The following is a 27,379-nucleotide window of genomic DNA, read 5'->3' on the forward strand; positions in this document are numbered from 1 at the left end:
GAAAAAGGAAATTGTCCCTATATTGTCTATTTATATAAAGGTAAGACTCATTGTGGCATCTTTATCATTACTGCAATGTCTGCAACAGGTTCATAGCTCAGACAGCTTCACTATCTAATAAGCTTATATAACCTTTCTATTTAGTAAGGAAATTGTATTTAAATAATTAAAGCAGACCAACCGTGTAGATTTTTTTTCTGCACAGCACATTACAATTCCATTACATTGTATGTTCACATCTGTATACTAAACATTTCTACACATCTTGTCCCCTTTTTCATATGGATAGATAGACATAAAGAAATTAGATCTCACTGAGTCCTCTGCCTGGGAATCATCCTCTTCTACAGCAAGCTCTTCCACCCAGTCTGAGTCCACTTCCATGGCTTTCTCTTCTCCCTCCATCAGCAGTGCTGAAGTGCCCTGGCCACTGCTTTGTCGCAAGGCATTCATCACATCAGCCAGGTAGGAGATGATGTGACATGAGCATTCCAGCATGCTTGCGTGCTGGATTCAAAGATCAGGTGAACATGCTATAAATTACTAGTAACTAAATTTGCAATAACAAAATGTGTTATGCCAGGTGTTCATTTCAAATGTAATCACACCTGGATTAGGTTAAAGACATATAGCACTTCCAGAAATTGATGTAATATATTAATTAATGCAAAAACATACCTTTCCTTGGGACAGGTTTGTGCTCACTTTTTCCACAACATTCTTCTGTGTTAAATACTTTTTGCTGCAGAGGAAAACAGTAATTTCAAATCAATATTCAGAAAATGTAATCCATACTATCCATTAATCTGAGAGTTATTTCTCAAGTAATTTCTCTGATAACTTTAGCCTTAGCAATAGGTTAATGATGGAAATTAAATCATGGAACAGTATGCCTGTGAAAAGGATTTCTTACCATCTGGTCAGCCACTCGATAGCTGCTCTATGCAGCTGCAGGTGGCCAGCCCCCTGTCCAGCGCTGGCAAGTGTGGCCATGATGACCATGAGCTCGGGAAAGCCTGTTCCATCACCATTGGCCAGCATGTCTGTTGCCATGGGAATGAGGGTGCTGAGCAGGACAGTGCAAACTCCTTCACCCACCTGGCTGTTGTCACGAACAATATGAGTGGTAAGCAGCTGCAGAAGCTGTCGGTTTTCCTGCACTATGTCCAGCTGCTCTGAGTCCTTCGGCGGGGTGGCAGTCATGCGCGTCAACCAGGACTGCAGACGAGATGGCTCCACACAGGCCAGCTGGGCCAGAGAGCCACACAGACACAGCAAGCTGGGGTTGGGGCTCTTCTCAGCTGAGGATGACATCACCAAGAGATTTAAGTTTCCAAATGTATGAGCAGGTTGCCACTTAAGAATTTAGATTTGAGACTGGTGTCAGTTTTGTTTTTAAGTAGGTCATAGTCTTAGAGAAGAATTTTATTACTTTAAACTAACTACAACAACAACAGTAAACTTACTAAGTTGGAAAAGCTTGGTGAAGAATTTCAGCACCCTGTTACAGAACTTTGCAGACAGATTTTCATTGGCTGTTGCCATCATAATCTGGACCAGCTCTCCACTGGAAAAAAACAGCATATTAATAAGGTAGCTGTATAAATGTGCAGTAATGCAGCATGCATTACAAGTTAAGCAAATACCTGAATGAAAAGAACTCTTCCATGGCCTTGCGAACTTGACTGTTCTCAAGCTGTTTTTCAAGGTACTGAAGGCACTCCTCAAGGACAGACTCATCCAAACCACTAAAAAAGTGACATTAATGGTTTTGAAAGAGAGAATCGACAAAACAATACAAGTGCAGACTAGTAGACAAAAACAAGTACTAAAATATGCTAAAAGCTACAAAAAGCTACACAGTGATTATTAGTGAGGTCAGTGTAACCAACACCAGTACAACACTGCAAACCTTTTCATTCAGAGTTGATATCAAATTGACAATGTAATTATCAATTCAAATATGCTATACCTGTTAGGATCTGAGTGATTGGCAATGATGTTGTAACATCCAGTCACCAAGCGCTCATAAATGCGCGCTAGAAAGGCGTCCGACTCTGATGGGCCAAGGATGCGCTCCAGTGAGGTGCTGCTGATCTCTGCCACACTCTCTGTGCTGCTCTCCAGCAGGAACGGCAGCAGAGTGCGCACAACCTGCGAAGGATTCAGCTCCTCTGTGCTAAAGACACAAGAATTATCTAGTTAATAAAGATTTTTATGAATATCATTACCTACTATTTAAATATTTCAGATTTTAAACAGGCTTGACAAGCACTTACACAATAAGATCCCCAGTGAGACGAACCAATGAGAGCAGCATGTGTTTAAGAGAAGAGGCCAGAGGTAAGGACTGACAACTCAGTGTACCCAGGTGAGCTGCTTGGATGGCGCTGATGTAGCTCTCTGATGGAATGGTATCATTCGCAAATGCATTTCGCTGAGAGAAAAGACACCAGATCATTAGTGTCTACTTTTTAAATGTCAAGCTTGCCTACATTCTTTTATAAAGCTTACAAAAAGGAACCTTTTAGTCTGTGCTAAAAGTAACTACTTAACTCACGTACCCATGAGCCAATGTTGGGGAATTCATTGGTGTGGATGTTGTTCCAAGTCTCACATGTTGTCTGTACTGCCGATGGTAAGTTCTGCATAATACTATGACCTGTGAGGTTTTATTTAAAAATATCTGGTTAAAACTGTAAATTATTAAAGTGAATGTACTGCTTAACTTTTGTTCAAGTGCTTCTTCCACATACCCAGCAAGTTTGCTTTGCAGCGGGTGGAGCCAATAGACAGAACTGCAGCATAACCTTGGAGCTTGGCATCTGTCAGCTTGTTCTCTCCCTCCTCTGGGATGTTCATTAGCAGGTATGACCTGGTCATGACAGGTTTGGTTTGATAATTTCATTACGATAAAAAAAACTGGTGGATTCTCTTCATATCTTATATGCGTAGATATATATGAAATATGATTTTTAAGAAACTTTACGAATATATATAGTTTTAAGTGTAAAAAAACCCCACCATATTTCAAACACTGAATTTCATTAAAGAATACGGTTTGTCCTAGTGCTTTTTTAAAGACCCTAGCAGTTAAAATGGCAAAACATTAACATTTCAGGTTATGATTACACATAGGCCTATGGATTTGTGTCCTTTATAGTTTCTACAGCTCATCACATATTAAGAGATGGGGACAATGCAGTGGTTATGATGCTGCTTTCTCACCTTGTGAAGGCTGTGTAAATGTCAGTGAGCTGTAATGTGGCTGGCAAGAGATTCTTTGTGATCTCAGAGGACTTGTGAGTGTCGGCCTCAATGGCAACCTTGGAGAAGTGCTCATCTAAGGAAACCTGTACTTTAGAGATAACTGCATCCAGTGTATAGATGGCTTGTATAGAGGGCAACTGATGAAGTGGAAGAATGACATTTGGATCTACACTGGAGAAAGTGGAAATCTGTAACAGAATAAAGTCAACAGAGCAACAATTAAATTCGAAACCAAGTGTGAACAACAAAAGATACACAGGTCACCAGTGAGGTAATGTGTAAACGTTACCTGTCTGGCAATGTATTCCTCTGCTAGTTCCACATCGTATTTAACAGTGCTGCACTTAGCAGCCGTCACCTCAACCAGGGATGCAGCTTGTTCTGCTTTCATGCCCTGCTTCACCAAGTGTTCCTGTCAGTGATGACACACATGTAATTGTAATTATTGTATTGACACGATTGTATGTTTTGGAACTCATCATGCCAACAATACATTCTTGCAGGTGTCAACAAACCTTGATCCAATTGACATAGTTGGGTACTCTGAGACGTGAGGACCATCGCAGTGTGTGCAGGATGTCGCTCTCACCAGGATCACTGCAGCCAGTTTTTAGCTGCTCCATGTAAGCTTTGGAAGGCGGTAAAACTCCAAGTATCCTCCAAAGTACGAGGAAGTAGTACTGTAGGGAGCAGGCCTCCTGTATGGGGTACATATATACACTTTCTGGTGATCTTTCTCATTAAATTTCTCTTTATACCACTGTAATTTCATAACATATTTTATTACATGTATCCTGTTAAATAGAAGGCAGCTTACTTATGCCACCTGCATAATGGTGGTACCACAGGCTAACTTTCACTGGTTGCATATTGGTTTATGTTGTGTGTTCTCACCATAGGAGTTATGGGCTTGTTTTCCTGTCTTCTTGCTGTGTCAAACTGAGACCCTGCCGTGAGGAGTGAGATGAGCCAAGAGTACAGTTCATCGTATTTAACTGCTCCATTAAACAGTTTTGAAAAAACCTATAAAGAAAAAAAAGTAAATAAAAAAAGAGAGAGTTAAAACACACAAATTTATACCTAACAGTATGATCTTTTCTATCATTTTCTATCAAGGTTCTATCCATAATCGCACCTTGCTGTCTAGTCGGGTGATATCGTCTTCAGACACCTCAGGGGACAAAACACAGTAGAATTTGGGCTGTACGTTGGAATCTAAAAAAATAAGATAAACAAAGACACATTATTTCTCATTTATGAAAATACAAAAAACAGACAATATCAAATGTGTGTGCAAATTTCTGAGCCCATATTTATCAGCATATGAATAGACTTTGGCTGTGGTTAATGAAAATGTTCTGGCCAGTGGATAAAATAAGTAAAATTCCCTTACCCGCTGAACAGTGTTTAGCCCAGTTCTCCTCCACCTCTTTGAATCCATAGTAAAGTGGGAGGCTGCTGCGCTTCCCACCTTCTTGAACAGAACTTGGCCCAGTGGATGGTGGAGTGAGGAGGTTGTACTGCACCTACAAATATTATTGATAGAAGGTAGAAAGTGTACTTGATAACATACATGTGTAATAAATGAAATCAAGCTTAATAGGTGCAATTTACTATAACTACAACAACAATTAAAAAGTGAGCTTTAACCTGTTCAAAAAGGTACAAGGGAGGCTTGGAGTAGTGGCGCAGCAGGTAGTCAAAAACCAGCAACAGGCGTGCCAGGTTGAGGGGCACAACCTTCAGCTGGGAGTCTCTGCTTTGTGCCACTTCAGTGATAGTTTGGGTGACCAGGGTGAGGACTGAGCGCCGCCCACGTTCTGACAGATTGTGGAAAAGAAGCAGCAGCAGCTGAAGGTGCTCCACGTTAAGGTCATCTTCTCCATGAACAGAACCTTGCAAAGTATGTTGCTTCAATGTTCCTAAAAACCTAAGAACAGGACAAAGAAGGTTGCAGAAAGGAGAAGTAGAAGAAAATTTTCTGAGCAAGTCTGATGTAATGCTAAGACTATTCAAACAAGAACAGATGCCATAAATTCCCAGAAATAACTTGAAATGTTACTGTATTGAAACAATGTCAAAACAAAGTTTAAAATGGCTGTTTTCTTATTTTTGTTGATTAACATGGATGCCTAAGTAAAGCAAGCCATTATCTGAATACTTACTCCAGCTGTTTGTTTCCATTAGTAGTCAAAAGGTACAATATCTTGAGTAGTTTATAATAATAGTGATAATGCAGGTATTACTGGGAGAGCATGAAGACAATTTAAACAACTACACTGCATTTATCAGAGAGATAAGAATGTTCCTTACCTTTCCCAGACTTTCATACATTCAGGCACATCAGGTTCTCCTTGCACGCTAGCTTTGTGCTGCCATATAAGGAGAAGTCTGGAGAGGACCGATAATGACTGTGGATGAATGTAGAGAGGCCAGGGACCCTCTGAAAATGGTGCTACACCTAACTGCTGAAGAAGGGTGCTCTGAAAATGACAACATATAATAATATACTGACAGTTAATAACCACTTCTCATCACAGTTAATCATAGATATTTCTGGTCAAATGTCTGCTTTTCCATCTATAAAGAAGTTACAAGTACGACAAAAAACATCCAATCACCTGCAGGGCTGGTGATGGAAGATCTGATGTTACAAGGGTGTGGTTGAAGTGATACAGAGCTAAAGAAAACACTTCATCTGAGGAGCCTGGAAAAAAAATAAAACAAATAGATTAAACGGTGTCCACTGCTGTCCAACAATCACATGCTAACTATGCTGCCAATGAAATTCAGTTATGAAGAGAATTCTTACCTTTGACATCTTTGTCCACATCTTTGATGATGCTGGCTAGTGTAGCCATATGTTGCTCTGTGAGAGACACACTTAGGTAGTTGCGGATGAAGTTGTTCCTGGACTTGAGCATTGAGGTGGTGATGAAGTTCAGAATACTGGAGGCTAAACTGAGGAACTACAAAAAACAAAGAACAAACAATTATGAGCTTTTTGGGTTGTCACGTTAATAAAAAGAAACTTTCATAGAACTGTTAGCTACCATAACGTTGTGAAGCAAGATGGTAGTCTTGTGTGTATTTTTTTTTTATTATTGTCAAATATATCAATTCATCTATCTAGCTTAGTCATAACATCAAGCAGCTGACATTTAAAAAATATTATTTCTATTATTTTATATTATAACTTTGCTGTCGAGTTATCATAGCAACATTATCCTGTCTCTTACCACAGACAAAAAACAGTCCTTACCAGTTCGGGGTCTTTGCGGCCAGCTAAAATGTTTCCATTCTCACTTGGAATCTGCTTACTGGGGCTCTTTAGTCTGGGAGATGTCTCCAGGGGTGGAGGTGGAGGTGGTGGTGGAGGAGCTACTTTGTCTTTGGTGGGTGAAATTGTCTCCTCAAACCAAAGCCCCAAGATGGGTTCACTGTCATCATCTAAGAGAAAAAAAGTTTATTTTTGGATAATGTCTCAAAGTGAAGACGACAAATGTTCCAAACTTGCAACATATTGGTGAAGTGGTAGTGGTGTCACTATTAAAAGGCAAAATGTAAAGAGGCTCAAACAAGATCATGATACCTACAACACTGTGCAGGCGGTGGACAAGAACCAAACAGTGCAGTTAAAAAGTGAACATATACTTCTGTTGGTGAATATCCACTTAAAGTAGAATTTCTCTTCTGAGAACATTTTCTCAGAAGACACCTACCTTTCATTTCAGTCTGAGTACAAGATAATGCCTATTTGTTTGGAGTAAATTAAGATGAATAAAGAATCAAAAAGGAATCCTACGTCCAAAAATAAGAAAAGGGGAATTTAAGGATACACATTTAAATAGCATGCAATGTTGAGTTTGCAGTGAATTTATATACTGCTACTAATCATGCTAAACTATGCTAGGCTCTACTGTTAAGTGTTGGAAAAGATCTGAAAAAAGATTAACATTTAAGTCATTATTGATAATTTGTACAGTAAAAGCATAGTCTAATTTCTAGAGGTTAAAAACATCTCCTTCATCTTGACAGATTCTCTCTCTGTGTGTTTAATAACTTGCCCATGACTTTACCAGCACAACAGGTTCCAACCACAAGCTTTGAGCTTTGTTTATCATACCCCACATAAACTTGTATCATGGATTCTCAAAGTTAGAATGCACCACTCGTGTCAGATCAAACAGGCCATTTCTTCAACCACTTCTAGGTTTTAATTTTCCCTAAATGTGCACAAGTTTCATCACCACACAATTCCTTCTCCAGGACCCAGCAAGCAAATCCAGCCAGATAGTTGCAAAGGAAAAAAACACATGTAACAGTAAATAGCCGTTTTGTTCTCCAGGAAAACCCCAACACAGAATTGCTGGTTGCTTGTGAATTTTCTCACATCCACTTGACACTACTGCTGTGATGGCCCAACAAAGCCCCTCATTTGAGTAGCAATCAAAGAAAAATTAGCAATAGTATGATTAGACTTGAATCACATTGCAGACAAAGTTAATGTATCCTGAGATAATTTAAAATACAATAACAAGAAATTAACTTTTACATTGTAAAAGAATATCACTTTAAGTTGATATTCACATGTGCATGCAACATTCAAATCAAAACTTTTCAGGTGACAGCAAGACATAGCACAGTGTGATTAAGCCCATTCTTTACAAGCACTTCAATTTATTTTATTCAAGAATATTACCACTGTTTTGTGGGTCTTTCATTATTTTCATTGTTAGGACGTGAATGGTGGTGAATAATGTAATTAAATCTAAAAATGAAGACCAGACCTAGGATTAGGTCCTGAGAACACATAAATTCCTTTAAATATCTACTTTATTGTTGAGGGTAAAAAAGGTCTGATCAACTACAATAAAAGTTTACAGTAACTAATTTGAAATTAGTCTGTGTTTGATATTCTCCCCTACCAAACTATTACTGTTAGCATATCTGGAAGAGGGAGAAAGTAGGGGCATAGACTGGATGACAAAGGGGTGACACCAAAGCAAAACAAAATTTATTCAAGATCTAATGTAGGGCAGAATGTAGTTACTATAAATGTTAGTGTCATTGACTTTGTCAGTGCCTTTCATCACCCAGCACTACTTAGAGTAAAATAATGAATACCCACATGACAACACCACTGGTATTATTCTTTGAACCACAATGAGCCACAGATGACCCACTTTGACAAAAAACTGAAACTTTGTTCGTGTCAATTACAACACAAAGCACATTTCAAAATAAGGGCTGTTTTGCCAAAGTCTTCATCTGTGGCTCTGTCATTTTCTGAGCTCATTGGGCCACAGCTCGGAGCCTAAATCGTGAGACATAGAATAACAAAATGAATCTAGGACAGTGAAGTGGACACCAAGTCTTTGACCTGAGGACAAAAAACTGCTGACCTGAGACACAAGCTGCACTTGTCTTCTCCTGTCTTCTCTCTGCTGAAATAGTAGACACTGTCAACTACACTGTCATTGTGTGGGACATAAATGTTATTTACATTACCGTTTGCGTGTGAATGTGTTTACTCCTCTCCCTGCTGTCATAGCCTGCCTGAGTTCACTGAAAGCACACCTGTTAAACTGCTTCATCGATAGAGCTCAGTACTGACACTAGCTCAGACATCAAACACAAACACAACTCTGCTTTCAGCACCTGTGCCCACCCAGAAATCTGAGGTATACCTTGAAGCATTATACCAGGTTTTTAAGAGCCTGGCTTAGTGTACTCACAAAGTGGCAAATACATAGGTGTCCCTCAATCACATGTAGAGCTATATGATGCTCTGACCATACCATCAATTTGCTGTTGATGAATGTTTTTTACTTCATACAGTTTATACAATTTATGTCAATGGAACTGAAATTTTGCTAATGCACCAGCTAAAATGTTTAATTCAAGCCTTTCTGGGCCAACTATGCAAAACTGCACGCTGTCTCTTTTATCCTGTCTGTATGTTTGCACCCTTTGCAAATTTGTATAATTTTTCATATGGGAGAAGGCAATCTTGTTCATTTTTCTAAAACATATTGTTCCTTTATTAAAAATACTGTGCAGGAAAATATGTACATTGTTTCGTGAATGATCTTTTGGTCGGACAACCAGGATATAAATTCTGAATGACAACATACCTTGACTGCTATCCTCCTCTGTACTGCTGAAATCATCCTCATAGTAGGTGTTTGAATCTGTAGAAGCACTGGCATCACTGCTGACTGAGCCCTTCCTCTGTCGTTGGAGAACGCAAGCCTGATTAAAGCAAAAACAACAAAAACAGCAGTGTTAAAAAATAATCACACTTGTACATGTTTCACGTTTTTCTTTTGCTAATTGTGTTACCTAAACACACTAGTACAAACACTGAAGCCATTTCTAATAATTTTGCCCCAATACAGATTGTGTGTCTGTTTAATCATGTATGTATGCTGTGTTGCATGTATCTCCATACAATACAGTAGCATGCTTATGGTTTTCTGCATTAATTTGTCATAAAAAGTGATCTGATCTTCATCTAAGTCAAGAGTATTAACAACTGTAATTGTTACAGTAAATAATTACCAGATTGTTATATCGCATTGAATAATATAATTAATAACATGTACAAATTACAGTTAGGTCAATATAATTAACTGCACCTTTTTGTAGGACGTGGAGAGAAGGGTGAATAGCAGATTGGTCAGGGGCACAGAATCAATGAGCCTTTGGACCCTCTGAATGGAAGTGCTCTGTGCCATGATGTTGAGCTCAGCTGGTGGCCCATCACTTGCCCAACCCTGTAGACAGAAGCAAATGGAAACTGAAATGAAGAAACATGACTTTGAAGGAATACAAGGTTTCATTTTTTATTTTCTTGCTTATCTTTTACCTAACATGTTGCATTTCATTAGCACTTTTCCTATTTTTTTGTAGGCATTAATAATTAAAAGTAAATGATATATAATGTACCTAAGCAAAAGAGAAGTCATACTGAAACAGAAGTCATGACATGGCATAAGTGAAGAACAGGACGTTTTTTTTCGTTCTCCAAACAACAGGACGAGTGTTTAAATTTCATTAATCACATCAGCAGGTCAAGTCTTTAACTTATATGAATACTACTACTACTACTAACACTAGGGTTGGGAACCAAAACTCGGTTCCAACTTAGAACCGAATACAAACTGCAAAGTACCCAGTACCCATAGCAAAAACCTTAATTTTCGTTCTGCTTAGAGGTTCCAAACTACACAACCAATGCTGTGCATGTCATTTGTTAAGATACAAGGTAGCACGCATGACTATGTTACATGCTACAACAGTGTCTGAAAGATGAAGAGCAGTAAATGGTTAAAAGTTTGGCTTCACTTTAGAAAAGATAACAATGAAAAGCTATTTAGGTTTAAGTGCAGTTGCATTTCAAGTGCACAGTGCTTGATTTCTTACTGTCCGAACCCAAGTACAGCAAAGAGAGAGAGAGAGAGAGAAAACAAAAAAACAAACAAACAAACAAACAAAAAAAACACATTGATGCGAGGGTACAGGTATAGTTAAAGATTTTTATTTATTATTTGAACCATTTCAAAATTGAAACAAGAAATCAGTAAAGGACCAGAATCAAAAAGCAGAATGGAATTGCTAAACCCTACTTGTCTCAAGTACTACAGTGGTACATTGTATAATATATACATTGTAATATAGCAGAAATTGTATTTAAAACAGAACAGAAAGTAAGTGTACTTGTTGTTGGCTTTACTTACACGGTGCAGAGCCTCCACTTGTAGATCCTGGAAAAGCGAAGTCAACAGTTTTATGGCATGGTTGGCCAGGATAACAGACAACACTCCAAAACCTTGGTGCCTGCACAAAAACAACATAAGAGCCAATAAAGAGATTGAATTACAGAAACCATGGCTTGTATCAATTACACAAATAGCATAACTGATAAGAAAATGGACAAAACGGAGCCACACAAAAAAATCATTCCTTATTAAAAATTACCCTTTCCCAGGCCCAAGTTTAGGTGATCCTGCACCCTCCTTGGTACGAGTAGCAATGTCCCGCACACGCAGAGCAGCCAGGGGGTCCTTCTCTTTCCCTTTATCTGCCAGGGCGGTTGGGCTCAGATTAAGAATCAGGTACAGGCTATTTAAAAGGCACCAGGCTCCAAGTAGCTGGAAGTTCTGATAATGCTGCAGTACACAAATAAAAAGACAAATGTTCACTTTTACCTTTGACTGCAACTTTAATTTTAAAAACTGCTAAATTTGCGTCTTGGGAGATAAATAGTTGAAGCCTACGCAATGTCCCCATTTCAAGCTGGGCTGAGGACCTTTACTGCATGTCCCATTCTTTCTCTTCTCTCATATTTCCTGTCTGCTAATGCTATCAAATAAAGCCAAAATGCCCTAAAATATTATTAAAAATGTTGTGAAGTGGCACAAACTAAACAAATCAAAATGTACTGGACTTGTTTTTTTTTTTTTCCTATTCCAGTCTAGCACTCCAGCATGGTACTCACCTCTCCTCCAGCTCTACGGGAGTTGCTGATGGCATGTCCAATCATTTCATAGATCTCCAGCTGTTGCCAACACAAATGTTTGTACTTGTTACCATTTTAAATGTATTGTATCTTGTTCAAGTATGCATGATAGCCAGGCAGACTTAGGAGATTGTAAAAATATGTCAAAACATGAGAAATATTGTGTTGTTAGTCTATGTTACATTAGATAATGTTTCTTAACTTACATAACAAGATCATATATATTACTTATAATATATGTAGTGTACTCATAATACTTACACATTTCTGGACAATTGTTGCTGCGTCATTTTCATAGTCTTCCTCCTTAGTCCCAGTGGACGCAGAGCGAAGCTGCAAGCCGCTACCTATCTGCAGAATAGCCATGCAAGTGGCCACACTCACACCTAAACGGTAAAAAATGATTATTTTTTTAACATTTACCTTATTTCTCTTTAAACACTTTGCAGAAAACGACAACGAAATTGTTGCATTCAGATGTTAATTAAATTGGAGAAAGTAAGGCTGTTCTTACGGAGATATAAGATTTGAATTTTAATTCATTCAGTTATTTTTTTATTACTGGATAGTACAGGTGTGTTTTCCCCACAAACAGTTATCACCTACCAGCATAGAGACAGCTCAACGCCAGCACAGTCATATCTAGTAATCTCCCTGGTGTCAGAGGCTCCAGTACAGGTAGTGAAAGTGTGTCCAAAGCCATGGTTACATCTATCACCAGTGAATGAAATCTGGGAATATTTTAAAAAACTTTTCAGACAATAATCATCTACTACACTTGCACAAATGTTATTATATTTCACAGTCAAAATATCAGGGAAAAATAATACTATATAGTTACATTGTACTAAAATATGATATTTTAAACAAATATATTAAACAAAATACCCATTGCGAACAGCAGTGGCATCAGCCACTGTGGCAGGCATGATAAAGAAAGAGTTGGCCGATACTGCATCCTGGAAACGGTTGATGTAGCGTAGAAAGTAGGGCAGGTTGAGGCACACTCTTAGTAACTTCTCAGACCCACCTGGAAATTAAAGTTTTATTATAAATATTGATATATCCAATGGTAAAAGAAGGGATATGTATTATCATCATGTTAATAATACATAGCGATTATTTTACATTATGTCCTAAACAGAAGCAGTGGCAATAAATCTGGCACTGGTGCCACCATCTGAGAAACGATGCGTTAAATTACTTTTCCAGCTACAACAGTAATTTACAAAATCAACACTGTGTTATATTTCATAAAACTTGCGTAAGATGTGTAAATGATCCCAAACTTTTGAATGGTAGTGTATATGCAACAGATCAAGAGAGTACAATAAGCCTGGGTAAAATTTTAAATAAAGACATGTATGTGGTGCAACTGTTAACTTAAGTTTGTTAACCAACATTGTCCTGCAGTCCAGCAACACCTACTCACCAAGTTCCTGTAAGCTTGACACATTCTGAGAGACAAAGGCATTTTTCATTTTGGCCTGAATGGCTTGATCTGTTGTTTGGTCATCGCAATCACTCTCAGCCTATTATTGAAAAGAGGTGAAAGACATAACAATTGTGAATATGAATTTATTACAACTCTCAATGTAGTGAAGAGAAGCAAAAATTAAATTACAGATGCAGGAAAACACTGACAAGAAGAGGCTAAAGGAAGTGCCAGAGAGTAAGTCGGTTACTTGCCTGCATGTGTGCTGATGAAGAGGCCGAGATGGTGGTAAGGTCAGGGTTAAAAACTGAAGTCAGTTGATTAAAGAAGTTCATCTGGACTTCTTTTTGCCGAAGCTCTGGGTTTACAGCACTGGGCAACTCCTTCTGATCTTCCACTATTAAATGAATAGTGATACTACATTATCACAGCAACATACCAAAGCTGTGAACACACTTTGTCTTGCACAAAGGCTTGTGGGAATATTCTTTCCATTTTTTAGCCCCAGTTTGCATAAATAAAACAATGTCACTGAGCAATCACCACACCAGTCAATATACTGTAGTATGAAACTAATAAATACCAATGCAATATCCCCAACTCAAAGTTTCTAACGTTTAACTTATTTTGTAAGGGTTACTTACCATCTGAAAGGGTTTTGATGGTTTGAGGCAACTTGGCAGACTTCATCATAGCAGTGAAAGTAATGATTTCTGTACGATCTAGCCTGCTGCAGCCAGTGCAAAGTCCTTTTATTAGAAGAATCAGATGTTTCTGAAGACAAATGAACAGTATTACTCAATTTAGCTAGTATTAGTTATTTTGTATACAAAATTGTATATTGCATATATATGTTTTTATTTTGTATGTAATAACAAAAAACAAACATGAGAAGAAAAAGAAAGTTATTTTTAACTAGTCTAAAGTATAAAAAAAATAAATGTAAAAATTACTAAGCAGATGAATCAAATTTAGCAGGACTGTGTCTGTGGCTAGTCTATATTTTCTCTTTGAAACATTCAATTGAGTCATAGTCCCATAACATTACACTCTCCTCTGCAGTTTGTTTCTCTCACCTGTGATACAGCACATGCCTCATCAGGGTTCTCCAAGCGCAGCAATGAGAATTCAATCAATACTTTGCATGCTGCAGCCACTGACAGCAACTGATTTCTTGGTACTAGAGAGACAGAGAGAGCATTATTTGCTTGCTGGAAGAAAGACAACCTTTGTTTTAGCTGAATGGCAGTAGTGACTTCTTAGAGCAAAAATTTACTTTGAACTTACTTTGTCCACATACTGTGGTTATGTAATGTGCAGAGAGTGCCACAAAGGATGAGTAGAACGGCTCATACTGTTTGTCATGGTGAAGAATGTCTGATTCACTGCAAATGACAAATGATATTATTAAATACTGTCAAATATTAATTTTATTGAACATTCTAGTGTTTAAATGAGGAAAACTTAAGTCGAGTGAAGTTCATATCACCTATGACGTTTATTAATAATCAGATAACCTCCTCCAACCCAAACAGACAACTGCTTAAAGAGTAGAACTGCTAAATACACTTAAAAATGCCAGTTTTACCACTGATCGCCATCATTTGCTGCTTTCTTACATTTTGATTAAATTATAATTTTGTGTTTGTTGTCTTTTTTGGCTTGGTAATTGACAGACAAGTCACTTAATTTATTCGCATTTCATATATCAAGGTGATTGGTTCTGAGAGTTTAGTCACATACAAATAACCAAAACCAAAAAAAAAAAATAAATAAAACATACAAAAACACAGACACAGAAAAACAGAGTTAGCACTGACTGTCAATACTGTGATATACTATCATTGTCTGAGACATTTATGCACTTTTGTCTTCTGTCTGACAGATCTTCAATTTCTACAGAAACCCGCCTTCCAGCACTGACACAAATTGTCTGAACCTAGACAGCCTCTCAATTTGTGACAGACTAAGGCTTCTAAATAAAGTCCCTTAAGACCCTAAAAAAATCTATACAGTTTCTCAAAATCTGCCCTGAAAGAGACTGTTATGTTACACCTGTCACAGTGGGCTTAATTTTTACTTGTGCATTTTGTGTGATCGTTCAAAATTAATAAAGTGTACAAATTAAAGGCGTGCCATTTCACACTGTTCATGGTAACACAAGTAAAAAGATTTACATGATAAAAAATGTTTCATTTCGTGTTATCAATGACACAATAATGTTTCACGCGTGTACATTGCCTAGTGTGTAGAACAACAACAAACCCCAGTTTCTCAGAGCGAGAGCAGTGCATCAGCCTGAATAATGTTAAATAAATATACAACACTCTTATGTTAGCTTGGCTTATCATAGTCATAACTGCAGGGAGACAAGCTCAACTGCACAAAACATAATTGACTGCAAACAAGCATAAATATATCTGTAAAGAGACTAAAGCACAGTGATGCTATGCAGTGCAAATTTCATTCCAACATGTTAAACATGATATTTAATTCTAATATCAACAAAACATAGCATTTGGTGCTTTGTTTTGATAAACTTTTATTTACTCTACCTCTACACCTGAAGTCCACTGATAAAAACCTTAGAATTATTCAACTGTAAATTAAGTCATTTTTATTTTTTAACAAACATATTGGACTGCAAGTATAATAAGCATCACAGGAGAATGCAACCAAACAACAATTTTACTTTGTCTGCTGGTTGCCTTTGTCTGGAAATGAAACTAACAAGCCTGGTGGCAGAAAAGCTCATATTTGCAGGTTGTTTGCTGCTCTGGTAAATGAAACCATTTAACAAAGTAGGAAGCTCTTCACTTGACTGGCCCAGATGTCTCAGCTGATCACTGAACAAGAGTGTCAAGTAACAACCTGGCTAATGTGTAGGCACTACTGACTCAGTTCTGTATGGGGTGTGGTGATGCATGCACCGGTAGTTTCCATGGCGAAATGGGCATGATGTGCACAAGCTATGTCATTTTACGAGAAGACGAATGCAGATTTTTCAAAGTCAACTATGCACTAGTCGCAGCCCTCCTCTCTAACAACAAGCACCCCATACGTGATCGAAACTTGCGTGACAGGAATTTTCCACAACACCATGAATCCTTACATATAATTGTCCAGGAATATAGTTGGATTATAATCCAAGTATACATTAACGGATACACATCACTTTATCAAAACTGAGTGGTGAGTCCGAGATCCCCGCCTACTTCCAGTCCAAACAGACAGCGTCCAACTGACTGGCAATCTTATTAACCAGCTAGTTAATGCATAAACTGTCTGTTGACATGCTCCGACTGGACTGAATGTGGCAAACTCTCTATTCAAGCTGAATCGAGTTTAGGTTACTTAAGTTAGCTGACGTAGTCAAATATCACCGCGGCTGGGCCATTTCAACATTACGTTATTCAGAAGGCCCCTTAGTTAGCTCACTGGCTAATGTTTGTGTTAGCTAGCTAATGATGAAGCAAATTTCCTCAGATTACACTGCGACGTCGATTAACGTTTGCACTGCAGTAATGTCACACTGGAGGTCAACACCCACCAGCCACAAGCCGTGCTTTTCTTGAAACTGGTTGAGTTACTAGGCAGGACAAGGTAAATAGCATTTTGAGTAACTTAGCTAGCGTCAGCAGCTGACTCGATGCCAGTGCAAGTTAAGCTCGGGTAGCATGTTAGCCGCTAAGGTTAGCTAAGAGGGTAACGTTTCCCATCGAACTCAACTAACCAAGCTAAGTTAGCAAGCTAGCGAGTCAGCTAACTCTAGGGTGGACACGACCAATAAGCGAGCAAATACAGACCCGACATTTACTGACATGCAACCGCTCACCTGTTGATTATAGACCCAATAAGCTGAGGTAGCTCTTTCGTTTCAAAAGCGGTGTACGAAGCTGATAAAAGCGGCCGCACTGCCGCTGTCCATTCGTGTTCCCCATCTCCTCCGCTCGACGCCATCTTGAAATCCCATAGAAAAAAACTAGCTAGTGGAAGAAGAAACAGTGAAGGTAAATCACAGGGGGCGCTCACATGCTGACAGCAGTCAACCTCTTTTCATCCACATTTCTACCCCGATTATCTCTAAAGAACAATATTTCATCCCACGGTGGATATGAACTGACAATGTAAATCATATTTGTTTCATAGAAAATCAATCAGTGTCTCTTTTATTGTTGTCATGGCATGTAATAAAAATGCAAATAACTTATATGGTATATCAGTTAATACCCATGTTACGCCAATTGGACCACACACATGGACAGTATTTAGTAGGCTATATATTTCATTTTATTATAGAAGAAAATACGTATCAATATGATGATATGAAATGTCCAGTCCACAGTAGTTATGTGTTTATGGTCTATAAAGTGGTTTCAAGACAGATGGTGTCATTTGTTGTCCAGATTGTAAAGCCTCTTAAGACATATTTGCAATTTTATTTTATTATTATATTGCTGATGGTACACAAGCTGGTTGTAAGTTTATTAATACTATGGCTATTCTAGCTGGAGGTATGTATCACTCTAACCTGCAGGGGGCAGAACATCCCAGTCTCCATACAGAAAGGAAGCCAGTCAACTTCCGGCTTTCTCCTTCTCTTGAAGAGCAAGCCACAGCTACTGCTACAATGGCTAAGCTAATTTTATTATGGCTAAAATTTACTATTTTATGTAGCACTATCGAGGCTGTTTATGAGGATCAAGTAGGAAAATTTGACTGGTAAGAGGAATCCATTGAATGAACCGATTAGGTGTGCTGCTCAGAGCTTGGTTTTAATGTGGATATGCTAATGCTAATACAGCCACTAGCTGCGACCCGGTGTGTTTAAGGTGGACTTCTTGTGAGACCATAGGCCTATAAATATTAAAATTAATACAACAAATTGATTGCTGTTGACTGCCAATTAGTAACCAATAGTGCGATAAACTCAATGAGGAAATGTGAATGAAATGACTTTTATTTGGAAAGCGTTGTAGCTAATGTCATAATAGTACCTGCAATTTATTATAAAAATGTTTAACTGTGTTTCATGACATTGGGATTTAGTTTGTCAATGATTATAACCAGGTTGTTTATGTCTTGTGGTTTACAGGAGGCAGCAATATGTAGGCAAGGTTCGATTTTCTCATTTTGACAACCATATGCAGTCATCCAAAAAGGTGCTTCTGGCAACAGAGAAGAACGTTTTTGCTGCACTCAACATCAGGACTGGAGAACTCTGTGAGTGTTTTTATTCGGTGTAGTAAATAGACATGTATGCTATGTACATAACAAGGATTAGACTTGGTTGTCATAGTCTTTTGTTTCTGTAAAATTAATGTGTTTTTTTTTTTTCAATGTCTGTTAAAGTGTGGCGACATGTGGATAAAACTGGGCTAGAAGGGAACATTGATGCACTTCTGCATCATGGACAAGGTGATTTTTGTCATTCGAGCTGACCTTATAGAACTCTTAAATACTCACTGCAAGTAAATAACTCATTAAACTGGTCCTGTGGTCCAGATGCGGTGCTGGTAGTTGGTAATGGTCGCCTGCTGCGCTCCTGGGAGACAAATGTTGGTGGTTTGAACTGGGAAATTGTGCTCGACTCTGGCAGGTGATTACCTCGTTGACTGGTAGGTATTTAGTTTATAATTGTCCTCATTTTCCTCAGATGTTAACTACTTTTATTATATATTTTAGTTTCCAGTCAGCATGTTTAGTTGGACAACAAGACACAGTGAAATACGTTGCTGTTTTGAAGAAAACTGCAATCTCTCTGCATTACCTTTCTAATGGTCATCAAAGATGGATAGAGAACCTTCCAGAAAGGTAAGGGACCATGTTTAGTTATTGTGAAAAAATATATGAATTAATGTATTTATCTATATACATTTTAAAATACAATTTTCACAAACAAAACATCTACCCTGAAAACTGATTTGTCAGTTAAGTGTTTTTGTATAAAGTACCTTTTAGTGCATCTGAAATCTAGAGAATTCCTTGCACACTAAATCATGAAAATAAATAAAGCAGCTACATGCACAAAATCTTAAGGTTGCATCATTATAAAATTAAAGGTTTGTCTTTTAACCTCTTCAGTGATACTGTGGATTACCAGGCAGTGTATTCTGGTGGAAATGGTGAGGTCTATGCTTTGGGAGTTGTGTCACATTCCCACATTACTGTTGTTGCCTACAGCGTAGAGGATGGAGAGATAATCAAACAGGTAATTATGATTTGTTGCTGCTATATAATGTATAATATAAATTATAGCTATATAAATTATTTGTGTATAATTTTGATTTTAATTATAATATGAAGGCAAAAACGCAAAATACAAACCAGACTAATGTTGAAATGTATTAATAGAATGCTAATACATTAAAGTGCCACAAGTCTGAGGTTTTTGCTTATGTTGTCTTCAGATCTCCGTTGATGCTCCGTGGCTTTCAAGCATACAGGCCAACTGTGCAGTGGTTGGACAGGGAATTTTGACATGTGTGGACTCTGCAACTATGTCCCTGTACATGCTTGATTTGCAGACACAGTCACAGATGACCCAGATCCTCCTGCAGGTAGCCACCTAAATAGTTAAAAATCATTTAAACTTTTTTCTCTTTGAAAAATGACAGTCCATTAATGGACACTTAAGTAATCAGGTTACAGTTACAGTTTTTCTCCAGGAAGCTTAAATGTCATGTCAACATCAAACAAGGGATTAGTAAACTGATCTTCCCTAGGTAGATTTCTCCAGGACAACACATATGAGTAACCATGTTTAAAATCAACTTTTTATAAGTACACATGTGCATGATTGTGACAACTTAGCCCTAACTAGGGGAAGGGGGAGCAACACATATACTAGATGGATTTGGAAAACCAAATTTATTGCTTAAGAGATTGTTCAGAATTAATGTCACAAGGATTGTAGGTAGTGTGTTGGCTAGAGTAAAGGGGAGATCATTATACACATCAGTGGATCTCTGTATTTAAAAGGTTCAATCCAAAGTTAAAACCTGAAACTGAAGAGAACATGTATTCTCTTCAGGCAACATATTAGTGTTTGTTAAGTCCAGGCATATTTGCGCTATCAGGGAACGTACTCTGGTAATGTACACTGGCAGTACAAAAAAAAGTCACCACCTTGATTTAACTAAGCAAATGGGCAAGAACCTCCCATTGGATAGTTACTGGATGGATGATTATTTTTCAGCTGGTAACAAGTTATTTAACTCTAACTGATGCAGTGTTCACTGCTATGGTTTTGATAGGTTTTCATGTGTCTATATTTTCTGTCTGTTGTGTTAATCTGTCTGTTTTCTCTGTGGGATTTTTTTTGATCATTTTTACAACATTTTATCATCTTTTAGTCACTGGGATTGGAAGTCGATCCCAGCTTCCATCCAGTGCTGGTCTCCACACAGCCCAACGCAGCTCGGACACCCTTGTCAGAGTTTTTCCTGCAGCTTGGACCTGAACATTACCTGCTCCTCCAGCTCAACAATGGTCAGATTGGCACACTGAGGGATTTCAAGCCTGTACGTAACAGTTTCTCTATAGTAAAATCTAAATCGGTACGTGATTTAGATTTCGAGAGCTTTGATCACATTTGTTTTACTTAATTCACTCAGGATAAAGTTTTAGGTACATGTAAATGTCAACAAGTATTTCAGGACTATCAGATGAAAATAGTGGGTAATATTTGTAGACAGAAATGTTACAAATACCAAGGTTCTCTGTGGGACAAAGTTTTTTCCTTAGATTCTAAACTTTTAATGTAAAGTTATAAAGTTTTAGTTTAAAGTGTCATACTTAATATAGTTTAATATCATATTTTAAAAGTTTAAAACATAATTCATCATAAGGAGATATTGCAGTTTTCTTTTTTTTGGAGATCATAAGAGAAAATGAATAATGATGCATTTAATTTGTCTCGATTTGTAGGCAATGCTGGTTTCATTTGCAACCACTGGAGAGAAGACTGTTGCTGCTGTCATGTCACCCAAAAATAAAACTGTAAGTTGATGAGAATTCATATATTCAGATTGGGGGTGGTTTCCCATTCTGCTCTTTCAGAAAATTGCAGTTTGTATCATCTAGTTTAAAACAGTCTTAGTTTGCTCAGATCACTTCCTTTGCATGCTTGATACACGTGTTTCTTGAACTAGTCATTCGAGATTAATTTAATGCATTTTAAAAGCAAATTAAAAATCCTTTTATTTTTGCACCACTGTGAAACATATGATTGTTTCTTCCTCATAGGCTTGCAGTCTTAACCTCTTTAGTGCAGAAACTGGACGCAGACTTCTAGACACCACACTGATTTTTAATATGGATCCTAATGGTGGAAAACCAGAGAAAGTAAGAATTTTTCCTTAGTGACTGGTTAAACAACCATGACTTTTACACACACTTTAATATGATTACTTTCAAAGATAAATATACAGCAAGTATTAAAAAACACTTCTTTTTTGTTTGTTTCAGCTGTATGTACAGACATTCCTTAAGAAAGACGACTCCGTTGGCTACCGGGTCATGGTGCAGACCGAAGACCACACGCTCACTTTCATACAACAACCAGGTATGGATGTCAGAAACTGGATGTTTTATCAGCAACAAGACTGCTCTGTCAGACTTGAACTTCTATTCAGAGGGGTGAACTGCTGTCTGCCATGTTGTATTTTTATAATTCTACCACTGAGGGGTGCCAAAGTCAGTTTGTGTTTTGTTCACAGTAAGACAAACAAAATAACCAACCCCTTTTTTCTTGAAATACAATTTTGCCAGATGCCACAACTTTGTTAATGTCTGCATATTTTCAGAGAGCATAAAAATGGTTTTGTGTCATTGTGTTTTCTAAACAGATCTAGTACATATTTTCCAAAATGCAAAGAGACTGTTGAGCAAAGCTTTGCTTTACAATAATATTAGGGTATTTTTCTCCTTGTAATTATAAATACTGCCAAACCACAGCGTGGAGCACAAAAAGACTCTCAGTTTTTATAATTTACATATAAACCTGTTCCACAAGCATAAAGGGAGAAATTGTCAAGTCATGATTCTTGGAAGCGTCAGGTCAAACTGCATACTGTCACAGGGTGTGGAAAGTGGAATGAGTGATTGCAGAACAATAATGATTCTTGTTTTCCAGGGCGTGTAATGTGGACCAGAGAGGAGGCCCTGTCAGATGTGGTGACAGTGGAAATGGTGGATCTGCCCCTCACAGGAACGCAGGCAGAGCTGGAGGGAGAGTTTGGCAAAAAGGCTGGTAATTGTCAAACTAAAATCCCTTCTTCATGTATGACTCCCAATTTTCCATCTTTAACCATTAATCTCTGCTGTGCATTAGTAATCCATATGCTATTTTTTACTTTTATTCTGATCTTAGTGTTATTTTATCTTTGTCACTGTCTTTGTTGTTTGTTTTGTTGCTTTAGCTTTCATTCCTACTGCCCAGCACCTGCATTTAATCATTAAAGCTGTAGCATTTTTATAACTCTTTTGGCGACTACAGGCAGATGGCAATTAAAAACTATTCTTGGGTGTGTTAAGGTCATAAATCGCTTTGCTGTGTTTAGCTTCAATCTCTTTTGTGTTTTTTGTCCTGTTTTTATTGCTGCATTTGGACTCAGCCATTCAAGGTAACAGACATCTCTCATCCTCTCTTTACCAACGTTTTGTACCCTAACAAAGTTTTTGATTTTTTTTTACTTTTATCTTTAAATTAAAAGCGACTTAAATCTATTGAAAGTTATTAAGTCTCATCTTTGTTCTCACTGTAATTTGTCTAGATGGTCTGATGTCCATGGTGCTGAAGAGGCTATCCTCTCAGCTCATTTTGCTGCAGGCCTGGATTTCCCACCTGTGGAAGCTGTTCTACGATGCACGGAAACCTCGAAGTCAAGTTAAAAATGACGTCACCATTGAGAACCTCTCTAGAGATGAGTTCAACTTGCAGAAAATGATGGTTATGGTTACAGCATCTGGAAAGGTATGAGATTAATGCTCAAACCCTCATTTAGTTAGTGTTTGTCAGAAGAGACGAGCTGTGTTGCACAGTTGTGATCAATTTTAGATGATAAGATCAGGTTGAACAAAGTAAAATTAAAACGTCAATTAAAAGTCAATGCCTATCTGACACTCCCTAAATTTCACTGACAGTTCATCCTTTGTTTTTTCTTTCCTTGAAGCTGTTTGGAATTGACAGCAAGACTGGCAATATTTTATGGAAGCACTACTTGGACAACATCCCATCTAATGCAGCTTTCAAACTAATGGTGCAACGGACCACTGCACACTTTCCTCATCCCCCACAGTGCACATTGCTCATCAAAGACAAGGTATCTAATAACAAGTGCTGTGAGCTCTGCAGGTAAAGAACTTCAGGATGAATTAAATTTCATGCTGAGGGCCACACAAACAGAATTACAGCAAAATACTGCAGTGCTTCAAGAGTGATAACTTTAAGTTTTACTGAGCATATCTTTTTCTACATGTGAAAATTCTCTTTTTCTTCTACATTTACCAGCACTAGAATGGAAAAACATATTAGTATTTGTTTGGTTTTGCTGTCACTTTAATTTTGTCTACTTGTTTTATCAGGACACAGGCCTAGCAACACTGCATGTATTTAATCCCATCTTTGGAAAGAAGAGCCACGTCACCCCACCTGCTCTGTCTCAACCAATACTTCAGTCACTTATGCTGCCACTCATGGACCAGGATTATGCTAAAGTCTTACTACTTGTTGATGATCAGTACAAGGTCAGTGCCAAACTGTAAACCACATTTTACATTCAGTAATGTGTGCCTCAAAGCCATCCCACTCAGAACTGTCTTCCTTTTTTGTTTTTCTGGATTACTCTGGACATGTTTAGTCATACTGGGTTCCTGAGTCCTCTGTTAATTATTTATTTCCAGGTGTCTGCATTTCCTTCTACAAAGAACGTACTGCAGCAGCTCCAGGAGATGGCCACATCCATTTACTTTTACCTTGTTGACTCCAGCCAGGGACGACTTTGTGGCTACAGGCTACGAACGGTAAGTTAACTTTTTAATTCAACTTTTTCAAGTTTATTTGCACCTTGCATGGTTTTAGACAGTTTTTTGAGAAAGTGTACTCACCACCAGGCTCCAGATTTCAACAAACATAGTACTATTTTTATTATTTATAATTGCAGTGATAATTTTTTCTATAGTTCAGTAACGTGACGTGATCTTAAATCACACGGCTATGTGCAAAAAGTAGCAATTTTGGATGTTTTCTTCTCCAAGGACTTGTCAACTGAGCTGATGTGGGAGGTCGTCATTCCAACTGAGGTACAGAGGATTGTCTCTGTCAAAGGGAAAAGGCCCAATGAGCATGTGCATTCCCAGGGCAGAGTGATGGGAGATCGTAGTGTCCTCTATAAGGTACAGTAACTTACACTAATATCTTAGTTATGCTGTGGCTTGGAAGTATACAGTTTTCTTGTTTGTGCTGGCTTTGGTCAGTGTTGTTCCTAGTCTTTCCCAGACAGTCACCCCCATCTTCTGGTGTGAACTAAAAATCTTTCCAGGGAGTCATGTCAGTGTTTCCCCTGTGAATCATATTCACTCTCTCCAACTGACTATGAATAATAATCAGTATACAGTAAAATGAAATCTCCAGGTCAGATACACCCAAATATCCCCATTTTATAATAATGATTCACTTTCAAAAATTTGAGATGAGTCAAGTTCATAAGATTTTTTAAATTTAGGAGTAATGTGGAATTGCGCATTTCTCTGTGCTGAAGTGTGTGGTGTTGTTTTCATTTTTCTAGTACCTGAACCCCAATTTACTGGCAGTGGTGACGGAGAGCACAGACCTGCATCAGGAGCGCAGTTTTATTGGCATCCTCTTGATTGATGGTGTGACTGGTCGCATCATCCATGAGGCTGTTCAGAGAAAGGCCAAAGGACCGGTGCATGTTGTGCACTCTGAGAACTGGGTGGTGGTGAGTATTACTGATGACTACAGTCACTCATAGAGGCGGAAATAAAGATGATTTTCCATAGTTTCGTTGTTTGTGTACTCTAAAAGTATTCTGCTAACTCATGGCAGCTGCATAAAAAGACATTGAAAGGGAACACTTGAATGTGGTTCATCATAGGATGTGACTATTAAACATCTCTCCTGTCTCCAATTCCACAGTACGAATACTGGAGCACCAAATCTCGCAGGAACGAGTTCTCTGTAATTGAACTGTATGAAGGAATGGAGCTCTACAACAGCACTGTGTTCAGCTCCCTAGATCGGCCACATGCTCCTCAGGTGCTTCAGCAGTCTTACATATTTCCCTCCTCCATTTCTACCATGGAGGCCACCCTGACTGAAAAAGGCATCACCAGCCGCCATCTGCTCAGTAAGTTTTGGTGCTATCCCTTACCGTCTGCCAGATATTTTCCATTTAGACAGATTTTTAAAATGTACCCATCCATTCCCATAAGCAAAGAGGCATTTCCAACATTGTTTGCCTCATTTTATTCTAAGAATACGTTTCTTTTTTGTTTGTCACAGTTGGGTTGCCATCTGGAGGGATTTTGTCATTACCCAAGATGTTCCTTGACCCCAGGAGACCAGAAATAGTGTCTGAGCAAAGCCGGTAAGCCCTACAGTCGGACTTTTATGTTTTGAAACATTCCACTGATTTTTGTCTATCTAACCTGTTCATTTATCTCCAGTGAGGAAAACCTGATTCCGTACTCACCAGAGTTGCTAATCCGTACCGAGTGGTTCATTAACTACAATCAAACCGTATCAAGAGTGCGAGGAATTTATACTGCCCCCTCTGGACTTGAGTCAACCTGTCTGGTGAGTCTGCCATTATGGCCTTGTCTTAGCTTTGTTTTGTTTGTGTGTGTGTTTTTTTTTTCCTGTTTGTTTGTTTGTTTGTTTGTTTGTTTCATTTTTGTTTGTTTTTTATGTTGACATAATACAGAATAAAGATCTAAAGTAACCCTAAGTGAAACATGAACAAATGCATTGTCAACATGTGTGAATGGAGTCAACACAGGGCTTTCCTCTTTTAGTCTAATTAAACTGACATTGTCACTTTTATCTCTATAGGTGGTGGCATATGGTCTTGACATCTACCAGACACATGTGTATCCCTCAAAGCAGTTTGATGTGCTAAAAGACGACTACGACTACATGCTGATCAGCAGTGTACTTTTCGCCCTTTTCTTTGCCACCATGATCAGCAAGCGCCTGGCAGAGGTCAAATTGCTCAACCGTGCCTGGCGGTAAAGTGATCGTCTAAATCCCATCTGTGACAGCCCCGAGGCTACACGAAGGACCTCAGCCCGAGGAGGTGAGACAGCTGAGGCCGTGCCTGTAAAAGAACACAGGTCAAAGCTCAATAAGGCCCACAAGGAACTGCAGGGGTGAGGGTACGGTGGGGTGGGGGTGAAAGAGGGATTTGTGATGATTTTGTGTGTTTATTTTCTAACTTATTTTGCAAGCACAAGGAATCTATTACATGGTAGAATAACTGTTTTTTGTGCCATTTCATTTTGATTAAATGTTTAACAATCAACTAATTACACATAAATGAAACAAATTTGGATTAATTAAAATTGTAGAGTTTGGAAATTCCAACACATGTGAAAGTTAGGTACTTAAACAATGTTAGATTTTCCAGGATTTTATTTGTGGCATTTCTGCTTCCCTAGACTCTTCTAATGGAGAGAGATAACAGTGTGGAGGTCAGCAAAATAAGAGACAGAAGACATGCAATGCATGTGAGCATGGTTTTGTACAATATGTTTGTTTAGCCTGCAGAATCACCACGGTATCCACATGTGAATATGAAGCGTGAGGAGATAATGTAGCATGGACAAGAAATGGTTATTTTAGGCTTTCCTAAAGACTCTCCACAGGCATTGTCAAATTGTTGTCCCCAACATAAGCTTGACCAAGGAATACGACCAACAGTAGCCTTTTATTTTTATCATCAGTCCTCCTGCAGCTCATATTTGAGCAGTTTCCATTCACTGTAAGCTACTGTTGATGCTCCATTAAAATTTGTCTCACAACTCCAGTGTTGTCTTTGTTTTCCTTGAGAGGATGTTATAGGAGCATTGGTACAAGACATTTTCAAGTAAACATGACAAAAATAATCTAAGTGTAGGACCAAAGCTAT

At 38.2% G+C, this 27,379-nt stretch overlaps 2 protein-coding genes across 2 annotated transcripts in view; one reads left to right on the plus strand and one right to left on the minus strand.

Annotated features, from left to right (window-relative positions):
- The window catches only part of ubr4 (ubiquitin protein ligase E3 component n-recognin 4), a 45,442-nt gene extending 28,248 nt beyond the window's left edge, over window positions 1-17,194 (minus strand). Inside the window, 34 exon segments of the mRNA XM_026367987.2 lie at window positions 316-507; window positions 679-742; window positions 914-1,301; window positions 1,467-1,567; window positions 1,647-1,748; window positions 1,973-2,179; window positions 2,280-2,437; window positions 2,565-2,662; window positions 2,757-2,875; window positions 3,229-3,458; window positions 3,560-3,682; window positions 3,786-3,968; window positions 4,165-4,293; window positions 4,406-4,485; window positions 4,664-4,796; window positions 4,921-5,200; window positions 5,584-5,753; window positions 5,892-5,977; window positions 6,083-6,239; window positions 6,533-6,720; window positions 9,408-9,525; window positions 9,912-10,049; window positions 11,013-11,112; window positions 11,254-11,444; window positions 11,774-11,833; window positions 12,056-12,180; window positions 12,401-12,525; window positions 12,683-12,824; window positions 13,227-13,326; window positions 13,484-13,626; window positions 13,874-14,003; window positions 14,306-14,409; window positions 14,517-14,614; window positions 17,065-17,194. Coding sequence (XP_026223772.1) covers window positions 316-507; window positions 679-742; window positions 914-1,301; window positions 1,467-1,567; window positions 1,647-1,748; window positions 1,973-2,179; window positions 2,280-2,437; window positions 2,565-2,662; window positions 2,757-2,875; window positions 3,229-3,458; window positions 3,560-3,682; window positions 3,786-3,968; window positions 4,165-4,293; window positions 4,406-4,485; window positions 4,664-4,796; window positions 4,921-5,200; window positions 5,584-5,753; window positions 5,892-5,977; window positions 6,083-6,239; window positions 6,533-6,720; window positions 9,408-9,525; window positions 9,912-10,049; window positions 11,013-11,112; window positions 11,254-11,444; window positions 11,774-11,833; window positions 12,056-12,180; window positions 12,401-12,525; window positions 12,683-12,824; window positions 13,227-13,326; window positions 13,484-13,626; window positions 13,874-14,003; window positions 14,306-14,409; window positions 14,517-14,614; window positions 17,065-17,189 — 4,887 coding nt within the window. The 5' untranslated portion in view covers window positions 17,190-17,194.
- Window positions 17,195-17,805: 611 nt separating this feature from the next.
- Window positions 17,806-27,272, plus strand: emc1 (ER membrane protein complex subunit 1). The gene is made up of 22 exons (XM_026368539.1): window positions 17,806-17,951; window positions 18,325-18,452; window positions 18,582-18,647; window positions 18,735-18,828; window positions 18,915-19,043; window positions 19,314-19,440; window positions 19,640-19,789; window positions 20,585-20,752; window positions 21,159-21,230; window positions 21,477-21,575; window positions 21,699-21,795; window positions 22,366-22,482; window positions 23,006-23,205; window positions 23,405-23,554; window positions 23,817-23,978; window positions 24,135-24,254; window positions 24,489-24,626; window positions 25,019-25,192; window positions 25,390-25,600; window positions 25,756-25,840; window positions 25,920-26,049; window positions 26,305-27,272. The coding sequence occupies exons 1-22, from the start codon at window positions 17,860-17,862 to the stop codon at window positions 26,482-26,484; spliced, it is 2,889 nt and encodes a 962-aa protein (XP_026224324.1). The 5' UTR covers window positions 17,806-17,859; the 3' UTR covers window positions 26,485-27,272.
- Window positions 27,273-27,379: the final 107 nt, after the last annotated feature.

This window comes from Anabas testudineus, chromosome 7 (assembly GCF_900324465.2).
Source record: "Anabas testudineus chromosome 7, fAnaTes1.2, whole genome shotgun sequence".
In the NCBI taxonomy this organism is placed as follows: Eukaryota; Metazoa; Chordata; class Actinopteri; order Anabantiformes; family Anabantidae; genus Anabas; species Anabas testudineus.